The sequence below is a fragment of the Coenobita brevimanus genome, chromosome 31, assembly GCF_032717465.1.
Source record: "Coenobita brevimanus isolate Jiangsu-jjx chromosome 31, ASM3271746v2, whole genome shotgun sequence".
Lineage (NCBI taxonomy): Eukaryota > Metazoa > Arthropoda > Malacostraca > Decapoda > Coenobitidae > Coenobita > Coenobita brevimanus.
The window spans coordinates 6,110,632-6,125,516 of NC_136984.1; the positions used below are offsets into that span (position 1 = coordinate 6,110,632).

The 14,885-nt window shown below is 41.1% G+C and overlaps 1 protein-coding gene across 1 annotated transcript; it reads right to left on the reverse strand.

Annotated features, from left to right (window-relative positions):
- Window positions 1-558: 558 nt before the first annotated feature.
- LOC145395473 (tyrosine-protein kinase Drl-like) lies at window positions 559-10,953 on the reverse strand. The gene is made up of 4 exons (XM_080269074.1): window positions 10,836-10,953; window positions 4,059-4,186; window positions 1,206-1,455; window positions 559-584 (listed from the first exon to the last, which is right to left on the reverse strand). Exons 1-4 carry the CDS (start codon window positions 10,951-10,953, stop codon window positions 559-561), a joined length of 522 nt encoding a protein of 173 aa, XP_080125200.1.
- Between the last annotated feature and the right edge of the window lie 3,932 nt (window positions 10,954-14,885).

Here is a 14,885-nt window from a genome sequence, read left to right on the forward strand (position 1 = left end):
GGTGGCCACAAACAAATCGCCTTCATGTCACCCTGTCCCCCGCCATTTCATTGCCCTACTCCCAGGTCACACACCCCTCTCTCATATGCCTAAAATCATTACTAGAATGTGCTGTCGCGAGGAACTGACATGGAAAGGCTTCAGAGGTGTAATCTTTTCAGCCACTTAGCTACAAGGACTGAACTACAAGAGGACGGAAACTGGCCACATTAGAGTGAAAGGAGTATGGACTAGCCCTAAGTTCTGAATGGGTAAGACCTGGCATGATGTGACTGAACATGACTAGATTTGTAAACAGCTAAATGGACACGGAAGCGATTTGTTTGTGGCCACCCCTTATGCGATTAAGGCGTATGACAATAGATAGATAAACGGGCTAAACAAGATCTAAATAACTGGAACCAAGTAGACCTGAGCTGACCTAACAACGTAAATAATTATCTTGATTTTAAATGACTGCTATGACTTAAATGACCCTAATTGGACCAGGTGAAGTAATAGGACCTAAATTTGCCTAATTAGACGGTAATTACCCTAAGCTTCCATAAATAGACTCAATTAGGCTGAAGAAGTGAATGACCTGCCTGAAATGACACAGAGGAACCTGATTAATTAAAACCATTATACATTAGCAACATTATACACCTAGGCCCGAATTCTTGACGGTAAGGACGCTCCCTAACACCTCTTCCTAAGCGATTTGTTTTGCTTGTTACACCCACCAACATTATACATTATACACCCACCAACATTATACACCCACCAACATTATACACCCACCAACATTATACACCCACTAACGTTGTACATTATACACCCACCAACATTATTTACCCACCAACATTATACATTATACACCCACCAACATTATACATCCACCATCATTGTGCATCATACACCCACCAACATTCTACACCCACCAACATTATACACCCACCAACATTATACACCCACGAACATTCTACACCCACCAACATTATACACCCACCAACATTCTACACCCACCAACATTATACACCCACCAACATTCTACACCCACCAACATTATACACCCACCAACATTATACACCCACCAACATTATACACCCACCAACATTATACACCCACCAACATTATACACCCACCAATATTATACACCCACCAACATTATACACCCACCAACATTATACACCCACCAACATTATACACTCATCACTATGGCGTACCATTGAGGCAGATCTTGCGTCGCTTGAGGTAAAGTGTGGTGGGTGATGTGCGTGGTGTGGGTGATGTCACGTTGATGTTAAGGACGACATCCACCTCTGCGCTGCGGGTACCCAGGCAGGGCAGGTCCAGCCTGAAGGTGACGGGGTGGATGGGCACGTTACCAGTGAGGGATATATTGACAGATGGTGTGGCCATGGCTGAACCTCCACCCTCTGTCTCGTTACGCCAGATGGCCATGTTGTACACCACCTGCAGGACCACAACAATGTACTGTACAAAGCAGCACACACATGGCACTGAATTACAGGGCATAGTACTGTTTGGTTCATCAACTGAGCGAAACTGTTTATACATTTTACTATACTCGTTTTACTCCTGCTTGACCTAAAACTGCCACCTCTTCTTCTTGAATGTTGGTTTGTAACAATAAATCAACGCTAGAATGTGATGCCAGTGACTGAGACATTGACGCAGGGTGTTGCTATATTAACAACAGAAAGTATAAACCACGTCATCAACTTAATCAATATTATCATTCACACTTTTTGACGGCAACATTTACGCTACTTGTGTTAGTGACAGTTCTCCAGTGAAGTTGTTATTGCTGGAGGGAAATATTCTTGGCGGACTCGAGTCTTTGTGAGACATGCTGGTCTCAGGGAATGGACTAACTAGTTTAGGGACAGATTCAGAGAAAAGGGATGTTTTAGTTACAGTCGCATTCCTCTCGTGCCGTTTGAATGTGCACAGTCATTTGTAACCTGTCCTGTTATTCTGATGTTTTTGGCTGCTCACAACCGCTCAGCAGTGGTAAGAGCCTGGAAGCATGAGCATTTCTATCTACTCCTGTCCAGTGTATTTTTCTATTTGTCTATCTATAGCCCGAAGCCCTAATCCCGCAAAGGGTGGCCACAGACAAAACTCCTCCAAGTCGCTCTGTCACCCACCATTAGACTGCCCTCCCACCAAATCACTCCTCTCATCCAGTGTATTTTTATAAGTAGTAATCCCAGACAGGAAGATGGCCATTCTGGGTGATGCCACGCTTAGTGTTGGTTCTAGCCTTCCGGGGGACCTAAAAAGGATTATATTGAACGTCTCCCTGAACTACCCCATTTGCGTTTTACATCTACCCCTTTTACTCTAACATGGCCTAAAATTGCCATCCCCAATACTTGAATGCTGATTTAGAGTAATAGAATGACACTAGAATTTGATGGACAGTCACGAAGAAGTGCTATGGCAATGATGTAGAGCCATAGTACTGTCCTTTTTTGTCACTGTGCCGCAGGAAATAAGCTGCAAATGGACGAAAATCTGGGCCAAGTTAAGGTGAAAAGCGTATAGTGACAAGTGAAATCATATAAGCATATTAAGGAGTCGTCAGCAGCAAAATATACACGATGCACAAAACAATGGATTTTTTTTTTTAAATCTTGCAAGTCGTGGCCCCCAAAATTGTTAGATTAGACCAAAACCCTTTAGAGTGCTTCATGTAACATGCATATTTCAAGTATTGCTTAGAAACAGGGATTAATGAACGAACTATAATATGCTTCGGTGGATTTTTCTTACAATAGTTGTTTTTTCTGAATGACTTTGGTTATGGTAAAGCCCATATCGGACAAGAAACTATTATTATTATTATTATTATTTTATTATCATTATTATTATAGTTATTGTTGTTGTTGTTCTCAGTAGTAGTAGTAGTAGTAGTAGTAGTATACACTTTGATCTGAACTTAATTTTTGATATATTAAAATTTAGAATGTATTTTCATTATCTGAGGGGCCCCCATAGAAACAGAGGGCTCCAAAGCCATCAGTTGTATCGTTTGTACCCATAACCAGCAATGACCACGGCCCCGAAACAAAAAATATATATATCGTGAATTGAGTGACCACCATCGTAATAGGACGTGTGATGATAATGTTGTTGGTTAGTGTTGCCCATATACTGTTGTGGGCAGTAACATATTCACTGAAAGGACTGTGAAAGAACAAAATTATTAAAGAACAGGTATACATTAATAAAAACATGTCACCAGACTGAATGGGTTAATATATGTGGTAGTAGGAATGTAAAGGCAGGAACCAGAAAGCATAGACAACTACAAGCAGAATGCCAGGCTAAGTCATTCAGCCATTTGAGCTTTCTAGATTCTCGATTCAATGTCACATGCCAAATCAACCTCACGAACTGAATTTCATATCGCCTACGAGACCGAGATATCTTTCTAAACCCACTCTGCTCGTCCCTATGTAATCCCTCTCACCATCGTTAACCATAGTTCTGTTATACATACACTTTCCCCATTACCCAGGGCTGTGTAGTACCCTTGCAGCTTCAACACATCATTCTATTAATCCTTTCTCAGTATAACCTCATAATTACACTTCTTTTTCTACTTTGCTTATTTTCCCTTTTTATTTATCGATGTATGGGTAGGTTAATTACTGCATTATAGCCCTAGTACTGTATATAATGGTTAGGAAGGATCTCTTATGTATTGTCTCGCAGTTATTATGATGCATTATGAATTAGTATATGATCCTAATTCTTTAAGACAGTGGAGTCCATTTTTATCACTCATGCTGATTACATTTATCTGTCCAACTATCTCCCCATCTTTTTCTAGTCGCCTATCAGTCTTTATCTATCAGTCTATCTGTCTAATCTGTCTCTATGTATATCTGTCTATTAATTACATGTCGTCGCTTCCTGTAAGGGGTGGGTTCAAATACTATCTCCTCTACCACCTTAGACAACAACTGGTGCATAAAGATGGTATCCTCACGCGGCGAAAATCGTCAGTCAGTCCCGTAAATTATTGCTGTAGTGTAAATACTCACGGGCTTCCTGGATAGTGCCTGCCATGTGAAGTAGAGCTGGTGAACCTGGGCTGGCACTGGCACCCTCCAGTTCATGGCATAGTCGTTCACCACACCCTCACGCACGTAATACAGTTCTGCCGTCAGCCCTGCACCAGACATATTACTTGTTATGCACGGTGTGGTAGAGAATGGAATGAACACACACACACACACACACACACACACACACACACACACACACACACACACACACACACACACACACACACACACTTGGTCGTTTTCTCGCTTACTAAAGACTATTGCTCTATAATTTTTATTCTAGGTAACATCAGACTACTATACTGATCTTAGGAAAATCTCTCTCTCTCTCTCTCTCTCTCTCTCTCTCTCTCGTGTGTGTATGTGTGTGTGTGTGTGTGTGTATGAGAGAGAGAGAGAGACAGACGGAAACAAGAAAGAGAGACAGAGACAGCCTAAGACAAAGACAGATCCTTTTCTTTCTCACCCAAAACAAGTAGGACGGGGAGTTCCAAAGACGGGAAGACAAAAGCACCAAATTCGAGAACTATCAATAGAGTGCCAAGTATTTAGGTCACACACCCATTCACTCACCATTTAAGTCTTCAGAATTTTCGGCTTCCATCTCACAGGCCAAATATTCGACTCCAAATTGTCCAGAATGAATTTGAGAGAGATATCATTCCACCAAGTGTGAGTTTGAAGAAAGTGTTTGCCTTCCTTGTGTTGCGTATATCTATAAGTGCTTCATACATCCACATCTGTTCCTCATCACTTCTTTTGCTTCCTCAGCTTCTATATTTCGCTTATTCAGACATTCTCTAACAATATCCACCAACCTTCTTCTTGGCCTTCCATGTCCTCTACTACGCTCAAACTCACTCCTTTATACTACTTTTCACTACCCATGTAACATCAACTCTCTTTACCTAACCATGCTTCCCCAACACACTGTCTTCCATCATGTGTTCAGCAAACCCTTACTCCATGTCCTTCACGAATCTCGGTCTCTTATCCTATTTATTCTAAGCATTGGAAGGCACTGATTTAATTTCCTTTTCCACAGATCTCACTTCATTCCAAGGTCCCATTCCCATACGTTATTGACAGCAAAATAAGGACACAAATATGATGCGGACAGTGTTTTTAATCTACTTATCCCGAGAAAGTAATTTGTTTTATTATTATTATTAACGCCAGACAATATTCAGCTATATACCTTGAGAGAGAGAGAAAGAGAGAGAGAGAGAGAGAGAGAGAGAGAGAGAGAGAGAGAGAGAGAGAGTGTGTGTGTGTGTGTGTGTGTGTGAGTCAAATTGTGCGGTGCGGGAGGGGGTAAACAGATGAGGAGGAAAGGGGGTGATGGGAAAGGGGGGTGTTGATGGGACACACACACACACAGGGGATGAGGGGCAGGGGTACCCATGTAAGGGTAGGGGGTGGGGAAGGGGTACTGTTACAGCCGCGGTGTGAAGTTCTCTCGGAAATGAACTGAAAAATTACTTCATCATGATCGTGTGTGTGTGTTCTTACCTTACCTAATTGTTCTTACCTAATTGTATCTTTACAGGAATGAGTCAAGCTCGTACTGTCCCGTGTCTTAAACCATATTTATCGTACATATCCTTAAATTTGTGAATTGTTTTGGCACACACTATTTCATTTGGTAGTGCATTCCATTGATCAGTTGCTCTGTTTGGGAAACTGAATTTCCTTACGTCTTTATCACCTCTCTTCTTATGCAGTTTTTTGCAGTGTCCTCTTGCTGATGCTTCTCCATATGTTAAGTAATCATTTATGACTATTTTCTCCTTCCCTGATATGCACTTATATAGCATTATCATGTCACCTCTTTTCCTTCTCTCCTGTAGTGTTGGTAGATTCAGTTTATTTAGTCTTTCTTCGTAGCTTAGGTCCCTTAAGCTTGGTATCCATCTTGTAGCGGCCCTTTGAACTTTTTCATTCTTGTCTATGTGTTTTTTGAGATGAGGACTCCAGACTACTGATGCATATTCCAGGGTTGGTCTAATGAATGATGTTATTATCCTTCTTAGCATGTCTTCATTTATGTATGTGAATGCTATTCTCATATTTGCAAGCAGTGTATACATATTCCGTACCTTCTCGCTGATGTGGTCAGCCGGAGATAGTCTGTTATTGATAATCACACCTAGGTCCTTCTCTCTTTCTGATGTGTATAGGGTTTTATTTCCTAACTTATAATCCCATTCAGGTCTTTTTCCACTTTTACCAAACTTGATTACATGACACTTGTCCACATTGAATTCCATTTGCCATGTATTACTCCATTCATGAAGTTTATTTAATTCTTCTTGTAGCTCTTTACAAGAGTCTGTGTTAGTAATTCTCCTTTGTATTTTTGCATCATCTGCAAACATATTCAGATAGCTCTCATTTCCAGTTTTACTGTTTATATCATTTATATACACTAAAAACATGATTGGTGCCAGCATTGATCCCTGTGGTACTCCACTAGTCACTTCTTTCCATGATGAGTAGTTTCCTCTTAGTACTGTTCTCATTTCTCTTTTTATGAGAAAATTTTGCATCCAACAAAACAGTTTCCCTCGAATTCCTCCTTGATAGTACAGTTTCCATAAAAGCCTTTGGTGTGGTACTGTGTCAAAAGCTTTCTTGAAATCTAAATAGATACTGTCCACCCATCCTTCTCTTTCCTGTATTGTGTTTGTTACTCTGTCATAGTAGCTCAACAGATTAGTTACGCATGACTTTCCTTTTCTGAAACCAAACTGTCTTTCTGTTATCATACTGTGTTCTTCTAGATGATTTACCCAAGCTTTTCTTATAAGCTTTTCTAATACCTTGCTTACAACACTGGTCAGTGATACTGGTCGTTAGTTGAGTGGATTTTGTCTATTTCCTTTCTTGAATAAGGGGACAATATTTGCTTTTTTCCAAATATCAGGTAGTTTACCTTGACTCAAGGATTTCTTGAAAATTAAAAATAATGGTTTACCTAACTCCTTTGCACATTCTCGTAGTACCCAACATGAAATTTCATCAGGACCACTTGCTTATCCTCTGTCTAATTTACTTAACTCCTCCTGTATTACTTTTTCTGCTATTTGTATATCTGGTAGTATGTGTGGACATGCATGTTCCACATAGTCCCTCTCAAATTTTTTTTCTTCTGTAAAAACTAATTGGAAATTCTTATTTAGTGCTTCACAAATATCTTTCTCTTGTATATAAGTGATTCCCTCGTCCGTAATGGATTGTATTATATCTTTTACTTTGGTTTTGCTTCTGATATAGCTGTAAAACAGCTTTGGTTGATCACTACTTTTATTTATTATATCCTCCTCAAACTGTTTTTGGGCTTCCCTCCTTATTCTTGTATAATCGTTTCTTGCCTGTTTGTAATTATTATACGCCTTTTCACTATTGTGTCTTCTGTATCTATTCCACAACAAATCTCTCCTTTCTTTTGATTTTTTACATTCTGTATTGAACCATTTCTGTATTTTCTTATCTGCTTCTTTGTGCTGTGGGATGTACTTCTGGACTCCTATTTCATAAAATTCACTGAATTTTTTATATACAGCATTTAAATCTTGTCCTCTAAGCTCATTTTCCCAATCAACTTCTAAGAAATACTTCTTTAGGTCTTGATAATTTCCCTTTTTATAGTTTAGGCTATTTTTGTAACTTTCATTGCTGTTAACTATGTCATATGCTATCCTGAAGTTGTAATTTAGTACTGCATGATCGCTTTTGCCGAGTGGAGGGTGATATATTAAACTGTCAATATCATTTTCTTGCCTAGTAAATATTAGATCTAACACTGAAGGTACATCGAGTCCTCTTTTTCTGGTGGTTTCCCTCACATGTTGCATTAGGAAAAACTCTTGCACGAGATCCAGGAGCTTTTGGTCCCAACAGCTTTCTTTGCTTATTATATCTAGAGTATTCCAATTTATATTTGTATTAAAATCTCCAGTTAGTATAATTCTTTCCGATTTCTCTTCCATTTTATGTAGTAATGATCTTAAACTCTGAATTGTACTCTCTGCCAGGTCCTCATATTCGTCTCTTTCCCATGTGTTTGATCTGGGTGGCATGTACAAATTGGCTACAATTACTGTCCCTTCAGATGTGCTGATCTCTACTGCAATCAGTTCTACTTGTGATGGTATATCTAGTTTTATTTCATTGACTTTTAGATTTTTCTTAGTTAATATTATAATTCCTCCTCCTTTTTTTAAATTTCTGTCTCTTCTCCATATATTGTATTCCTCTAAGTTTAGTATGTCATTGGATATCCTTGGTGTTAATTTTGCTTCAGTTAGGCATATTATTTGTGGTTCATTTTCTCTCACATAATCATTCATCTCTAGTAATTTAGATACCATTCCATCCACATTTGAGTACAACAACTTTATCATCTTGTTTATATACTTGTCATGACATGGTTTTACTATCTTCCTCCTTTTTATTCCATCCTGTTTGTGTACCACTTTCGTACCCGCAATCCTATTACTTTGTAAAAAAAAAAAAATTCTTCTCCTCTTCTGATCTTCCCTCATTTTTTGTTTTTGCTTCCTCCCTTTTCTCTTCAGTAATTCTAGTTCCTCTTGTGTTAGGCATCTTTTTATCCATACATTTTTGAACTCCTCTTTTTCCATAAGATTCTTTGCATTTTTTAGTATCTCCTCCACAGTGTTTACACTCTGGAAAGTCACCTTTAGAGGTCTTGTCCTGCTTTTCTCGTATTTCCCTAACCTTTTGTGTTCCTCTGTATCTTTACTACAGATTTCCTGATACTTCTTTCAGTAAGCTCATTACATTTGCCATCTCCTTTTTGTCTCTTGTGATCTTGTTTTTTACTTCATCCTCTTCTATACCAGTGATTACTATAGATTTGTTTAAATCTACTGAATCTCTGACTAACTTTGGATTGTTTTGGATTATTCTTTTCACTTCCTGTTTAATGCTTTTTTCCTCCACCCTTGTTTCTAAGTCTTTCTTTACTTTCATCATTTCAGCATACGTGGTTTCCACATCATTTTTGTAGCTTTGCACAGCTTCATTCACCTGTGTTATCTTCTTCTCAATATCACTGCTTTGGTCTATCAGACTGCTTACTTGCCTAATTGTCTCTGTGTCATTTTTGAACTCTTCCATAACACTCTCGTGATTGACCACTGTACTTGCCATTTCACTCATTTTCTTCCTAAATGTACTCACTTCCACTATTAGTTCACTGAGGGTTGTGTCTTTCTTGTTGGCCTCCCTTCCTAGTTTTTCTATTTCTTCCTTTTGCAAGTGCATCTGCTTCTTTATTTCATCAATTTCATTTCTGAAAGCCATTTCTAGTTTGTGTACACGTTCAACCAATCTGTTGTGAGTCTCCACTTCAACCAGTTCTTGGTAGAAATCATCATTTTGCTTTCTACCTTTATCCCTTTTCTTTTCCAAATTTGCTTTACTAAAGTATGTATCCATTTTGCAATACTAAAAGTACAGAGTATGTACTTACATTCCCCGTGCAGCTGTAGTCTAAACAAACCTCAGCTGACTGAGCGAATTCTTTCGTCTTGGTTCTCTTTTCTGTTTGAACAAGTCTTGTTTAACCTTCTTCTTATTTTTTTTTTCTTTTAATAATGAAAAATCATTTAGTCTAACCTGGTACAGAGCTTGACTTATACAAAGATACTAATTTAGGTAATGCCACTGGCCGTGTTGGTTCGGTACTGAGCGCCTATGTCGCACCTCTGCCTCCTTTGACTGCCTCTGTGTGTGTATGCCTCTGTGTGTGTGTGTGTGTGTGTGTGTGTGTGTGTGTGTGTGTGTGTGTGTTCTGCTTAGAGGAAATTTAGAATGAAACCATCCCTACGCTCATAATAACTAACCTACAATACCCCAGCCCTTCCCCACGGCTTACCATTATCCCAGTTCATCTTGCCCATTCCTTTCCACCCACACCATCCTTTTTCCTAACCTTCTCCACGTCAAATTTTCTGTGGACTGACACCTTCCTACCACACTGAACATCCGTTCAACACTCATTTTTAAAGGATGCACTTCTCCTCACCTCCATCACCACACACACACACACACACACACACACACACACACACACACACACACACTACCACACCACCACCTAAGCAGTATCATCACTACCACCCACGCACCATTACTTCCTCTCACCCCCCACCACCCAGACATCACCAGACAGATATCAGCCTCTTGTCGCCACCTCAATCTAGACACTATCGCCACCACCTGCACATCACCACCACCACCCAGACATCACCACCACCACCACCCAGACATCACCATCACCACCCAGTCACCACCAAACAGACATTAACACCTTGACACCCTCAACACCATCACCACCACCCTCACACCACCCCTACCTAGAAGAAACCATCACCACCATCTAAACCCTATCATCACCACCAGGTAGAAATGACCATCACCACCACCCAAACACCACCATTACCTCTCACCAGAAATCAGCTTCACCATTCACTTAGGTATCTGAAGCTTATTTCTATGATTCACCACAGACTTGATTCGGGAATATTCTTATGGGTAACATCAGTCTTACCAGCCTTGATAAAACAGAGTTCTTAAATGTGCATAGTTGTTTGTGCCAATGTATACTTAGTGATATAACATGCAAGTCTATCCTATTTATCGTATGACACTTGTGTGAGAAATGAGACTAAATTAGGAAGAAGGATTCATTTTGGCACAACGATAAGATGATGTCACACTTACCTAACAATCTAGTGACTTCCGGCTGGGTGAGGTAGAGGTTGAAGTTGGCAGTGACGGCAGGTAGAAAGGACAGGGACCCCAGCACCGTCACCACTAACACGAGTCGCACACCACCCATCATCATCATCATCATTATACAAGTCATATTCCGTCCATCATCATCATCATCATCATTATCATTATACGAGTCATATACCGTCCACCATCATCATTATCATCATCATCATCATCACTCGAGTCGCACGTTATCCATCATCATTATCATCATCATTACTCCAGTCACACACCACCCATCATCACCATCATCACCACACTCTGCACACCACCCAAGCACTTCCCTGTTTCTGTTTCTTCATCATTTCACACATATTCTAGCTCTGGTACCGTAGAACACTGTACATTTCTGTGTTCTGCTTCAATATTTACTGTACTAATTTTAGCTGTACTAGATTCCATACTGAATAATAAATACCGTTTTCTCTAAACTCCTCGCTTAAATATCAAAAGGCTGTTTTAGGTAACGTATTCTTCAAATAGCGTACATGTAAACAAGTTAACTTCCCAATTTGATATAACACTTCTGAATGACTGCAAGAGCCTGATCATGAGACACAGCGAGTGGCCCCGTGACGGTACTGCCACAGCAACACCCACACGTCCACACAGCCCGGCAGCCCGAACACGACTGAGGGGACTGAGGAAATTTAGTGCTGACCCCGACGCGACGCTCCCTCATCCTGGCCCATCAGGCACGGTATTGTATGGGAGTGTAGTAAACCCACGACACCTCCAAGGCGACTCGCTGGCTGGGTCGTTTCGTGCTGATCTCACCCAAGGAGGACGCTCTAGAGTGTAGATTCGAGCCCCACTGATTGCCACTGAGCTTTTTTTTTTTATGCTAGGAAGAAAGAACGAAAGGCCGTTAGCCCGCAATTATTGTTTCTTTCAAGAGAAAAACAAAATACAAGAGAGAGCCAAATTCAAGATCCGATCATTTCGAGATGCCTGGAAAGACTGCGTTTGAAAGACTGAACATCATAGGAAGCAGGAAATAGACCTACAGACAGAGGGAGAGTGTTCCAGAGTTGACCTGTTGCACAAATGAATGACTGGGAGTAACGGTTAACTCTTGCATTAGAGAGTTGTAGGATGAACGTTCTCAGGCTAACGTCAGTCCTCAAAAAATAACCAAACCCGCACCGCATCACTGCCAACTTCAACTTCCTTCTGTTTCACCGTCTATCCCTTGTCTCTGTCCTGCCCTTCTATTCGCCCTCCTATGAATTCATCCTTTAAAGAATGGGAGTAAAGCATACCCACGTCCCACACAATCCTACGTCAGTGTTTACGGCCGTAGAAACCAACACTTATGCCCACCCGCTCTGCCTCAACACACCCAAAACTCACCCTGCCTTGCCCACCTTGGTACTGTATAAAATGGAAGTGTACGAAGCTAAGGTCCTTTTCCACGCAAGTCTGTGGTTATTTTTTACGGCCCAAGTAACGCGTGTTATTGAAAGTTATATCCGACCCGTCCAGTTATCTAATGTCTGAAGCTTAGTACAAATAAAAATATCTGGGAATAACAGGAATAAATGATATAAAACGCTGTCAGTATAAAGAGGTTAATCTTGACAGTGCCATGAGAGAGAGAGGGAGAGAGAGAGAGAGAGAGAGAGAGAGAGAGAGAGAGAGAGAACTTACTAAATATAATGGTCTTGAAGGTACGATAAGATACTGTATACTCTCATTGCTCAGTCTACAGGATCCTGCCCAAATAACACACACACACACACACACACACACACACACACACACACACACACACACACACACTTCTATCATTTAGCACTTACAGTTAGTATGGTCATTCTAATCAGCTTCTGGGATAGTAAAATGGTGAAGGACACAGTACAGTAGTAATGCAACACTTTGAGGTGAGGTCACTGCAGACACACCATCCACCTTCATAAAGTTAGAGAGAGAGAGAGAGAGAGAGAGAGAGAGAGAGAGAGAGAAATTAAACCTTGTGTCTGTGTTGGTATTTCTGTATTTAAGTGCGTGTGTGGGGAGGAGAACGGGGTTTGTTTTGAAGAAACCAGGAGAATGTGGGCTGCCAGCTAGTGCGTTGTTAGGGGTGGTGATGTTGGTAGCAGCAGTGAATGGGTGGTAGTGATGGGAAGGATGGTGATGATAGTGTTGTCGGAGATGGAAATGGCTCTTGTTGTGATGGTGTCAAAATGTTAAAATGATGGTGTAGGCTGTGTTGGTGGTGGTGGCGGCAGGGAAAGGGGAATGGTGATGGAGGTGATGGTGACCGCGATGGGAATGGTGGTGATGGTGGATTGGATGGTAGTGGTGGTGATGGTGGATTGGATGGTAGTGGTGGTGATGGTGGATTTGATGGTAGTGATGATGATGGTGATGGTGGCGGTGATGGTGATTTTTTTTTATGCTAGGAAGAAGGAACCAAAGGCCATGAGCCCGCAAAAACTGTTCCTTCCAAGAGAACAAAATACAAGAGAGAGCCAAATTCAAGATCCGATCATTTCGAGATGCCTGGACACACTGCTTTTGAAAGACTGGAGATCATAGGAAGCAGGAAATACAGACAGAGGGAGACAGTTCCAGAGTTGACCCATTGCACAAATGATGGACTGAGAGCAACGGTCAACTCCCGCATCAGAGAGTTGGACAGAAAAGGGATGAGAGTTTGCTACTTGACGGGTGCTACGCGCCCATCATAGAGGTGGAGGAATGCATGCAGACAGTTCAGAGGAGCAGCGACCATTGAAGTAGCGATAGAAAAGAGATAAAGATGCAACAGTGCGGCGAAGAGACAGAGGTTGAAGGGAGCCAGTAAGAGGAAGAGAGTTAATGAGACGAAAAGCCTTTGACTCCACCCTATTGAGAAGAGCTGTATGTGGAGATCCTCCCCACACATGCCAGTTGTACTCCACACAGGGGCAGATAAAACCCCTGTATAGAGTCAACAATTGTGCAGGGGTAAAAAAGGAACGGAGTCGGCTTAGCACACCTAATCTCTTGGAAGCAGATTTTACAAGAGATGAAATATGATCTTTCCAAGATAAGTCCTGAGTGAATGAAACCCCAAGCATGTTCAAGGATGATGCAGGATTAAGCTGAGTATTATTAAACTTTAGCGGGTACACCTGTGGAAGATTTTGCCGGGTTGATAGGTGTAAGAGCTGAGTCTTTGATGCATTAAAAACAACCAGATTATTTTTACCCCAGTCAGAGATACGAGCCAAGTCAGACATCAGGTGTGCCATAGCCTCATCCCTTGTTTGTTGAAGTAACTGCTGAGATGGGCGTTGCGGGAACCAAATGGAAAAGTGATGGATGGAGTCATCAGCGTATGAGTGGATAGGGTTAGATGTACAGCTTTGTACAGTCTTTGATGAATAAAAGGAAGAGAGTTGATGATAGGACAGAGCCCTGAGGAACACCACTGTTGATAGATCTAGGAGAAGAACGATGGCCGTCTACAACAGCGGCTATAGAACGACCAGAAAGGAAGCTAGAGATGAAGGCACAGATAGAAGGATAGAAACCGTAAGAGGGCAGTTTGGAAATTAAAGATTTATGCCAGACTCGATCGAAAGCCTTTGAGATGTCGAGTGCAATGGCAAAGCTTTTGCCAAAGACCCGAAAGGAGGATGACCAAGAGTCTGAAAGGTAGGTGAGAAGATCGCCAGTGGAGCGTCCCTGACGGAACCCATACTGACGATCAGAAAGAAGCTTGTGATAGGAAAGATGCTTTAAAATTTTTCTTTTAAGAATTGACTCGAAAACTTTTGAAATACAGGATGTTAAAGCAATTGGACGATAGTTGGAGGGTTGGGAGTGGTCACCCTTCTTTGGGACTGGCTGAATGAGAGCAAAGTTCCAGCAAGAAGGAAAGGTACAAGTTGATAGACAAAGACGAAAGAGTTTGCCTAGGCATGGTAACAGGAGGGACTCCATCAGGCCCATACGCCTTGTTAGTAGTGAGGTCTGTGATGGCAGAAAATACATCAGCTGAAGAAA

Excerpts from the sequence above, each read along its gene's own strand:
- LOC145395473 (XM_080269074.1), bottom strand. The coding sequence starts at position 10,953 with ATGGGTGGTGTGCGACTCGTGTTAGTGGTGACGGTGCTGGGGTCCCTG. Across the intron at positions 4,187-10,835 it reads GGAAGTCACTAGATTGTTAG|GGCTGACGGCAGAACTGTAT; the intron begins GTAAGTGTGACA and ends TGTCTGGTGCAG. Across the intron at positions 585-1,205 it reads ACGCAAGATCTGCCTCAATG|GCAGGTCATTCACTTCTTCA; the intron begins GTACGCCATAGT and ends GTGTCATTTCAG.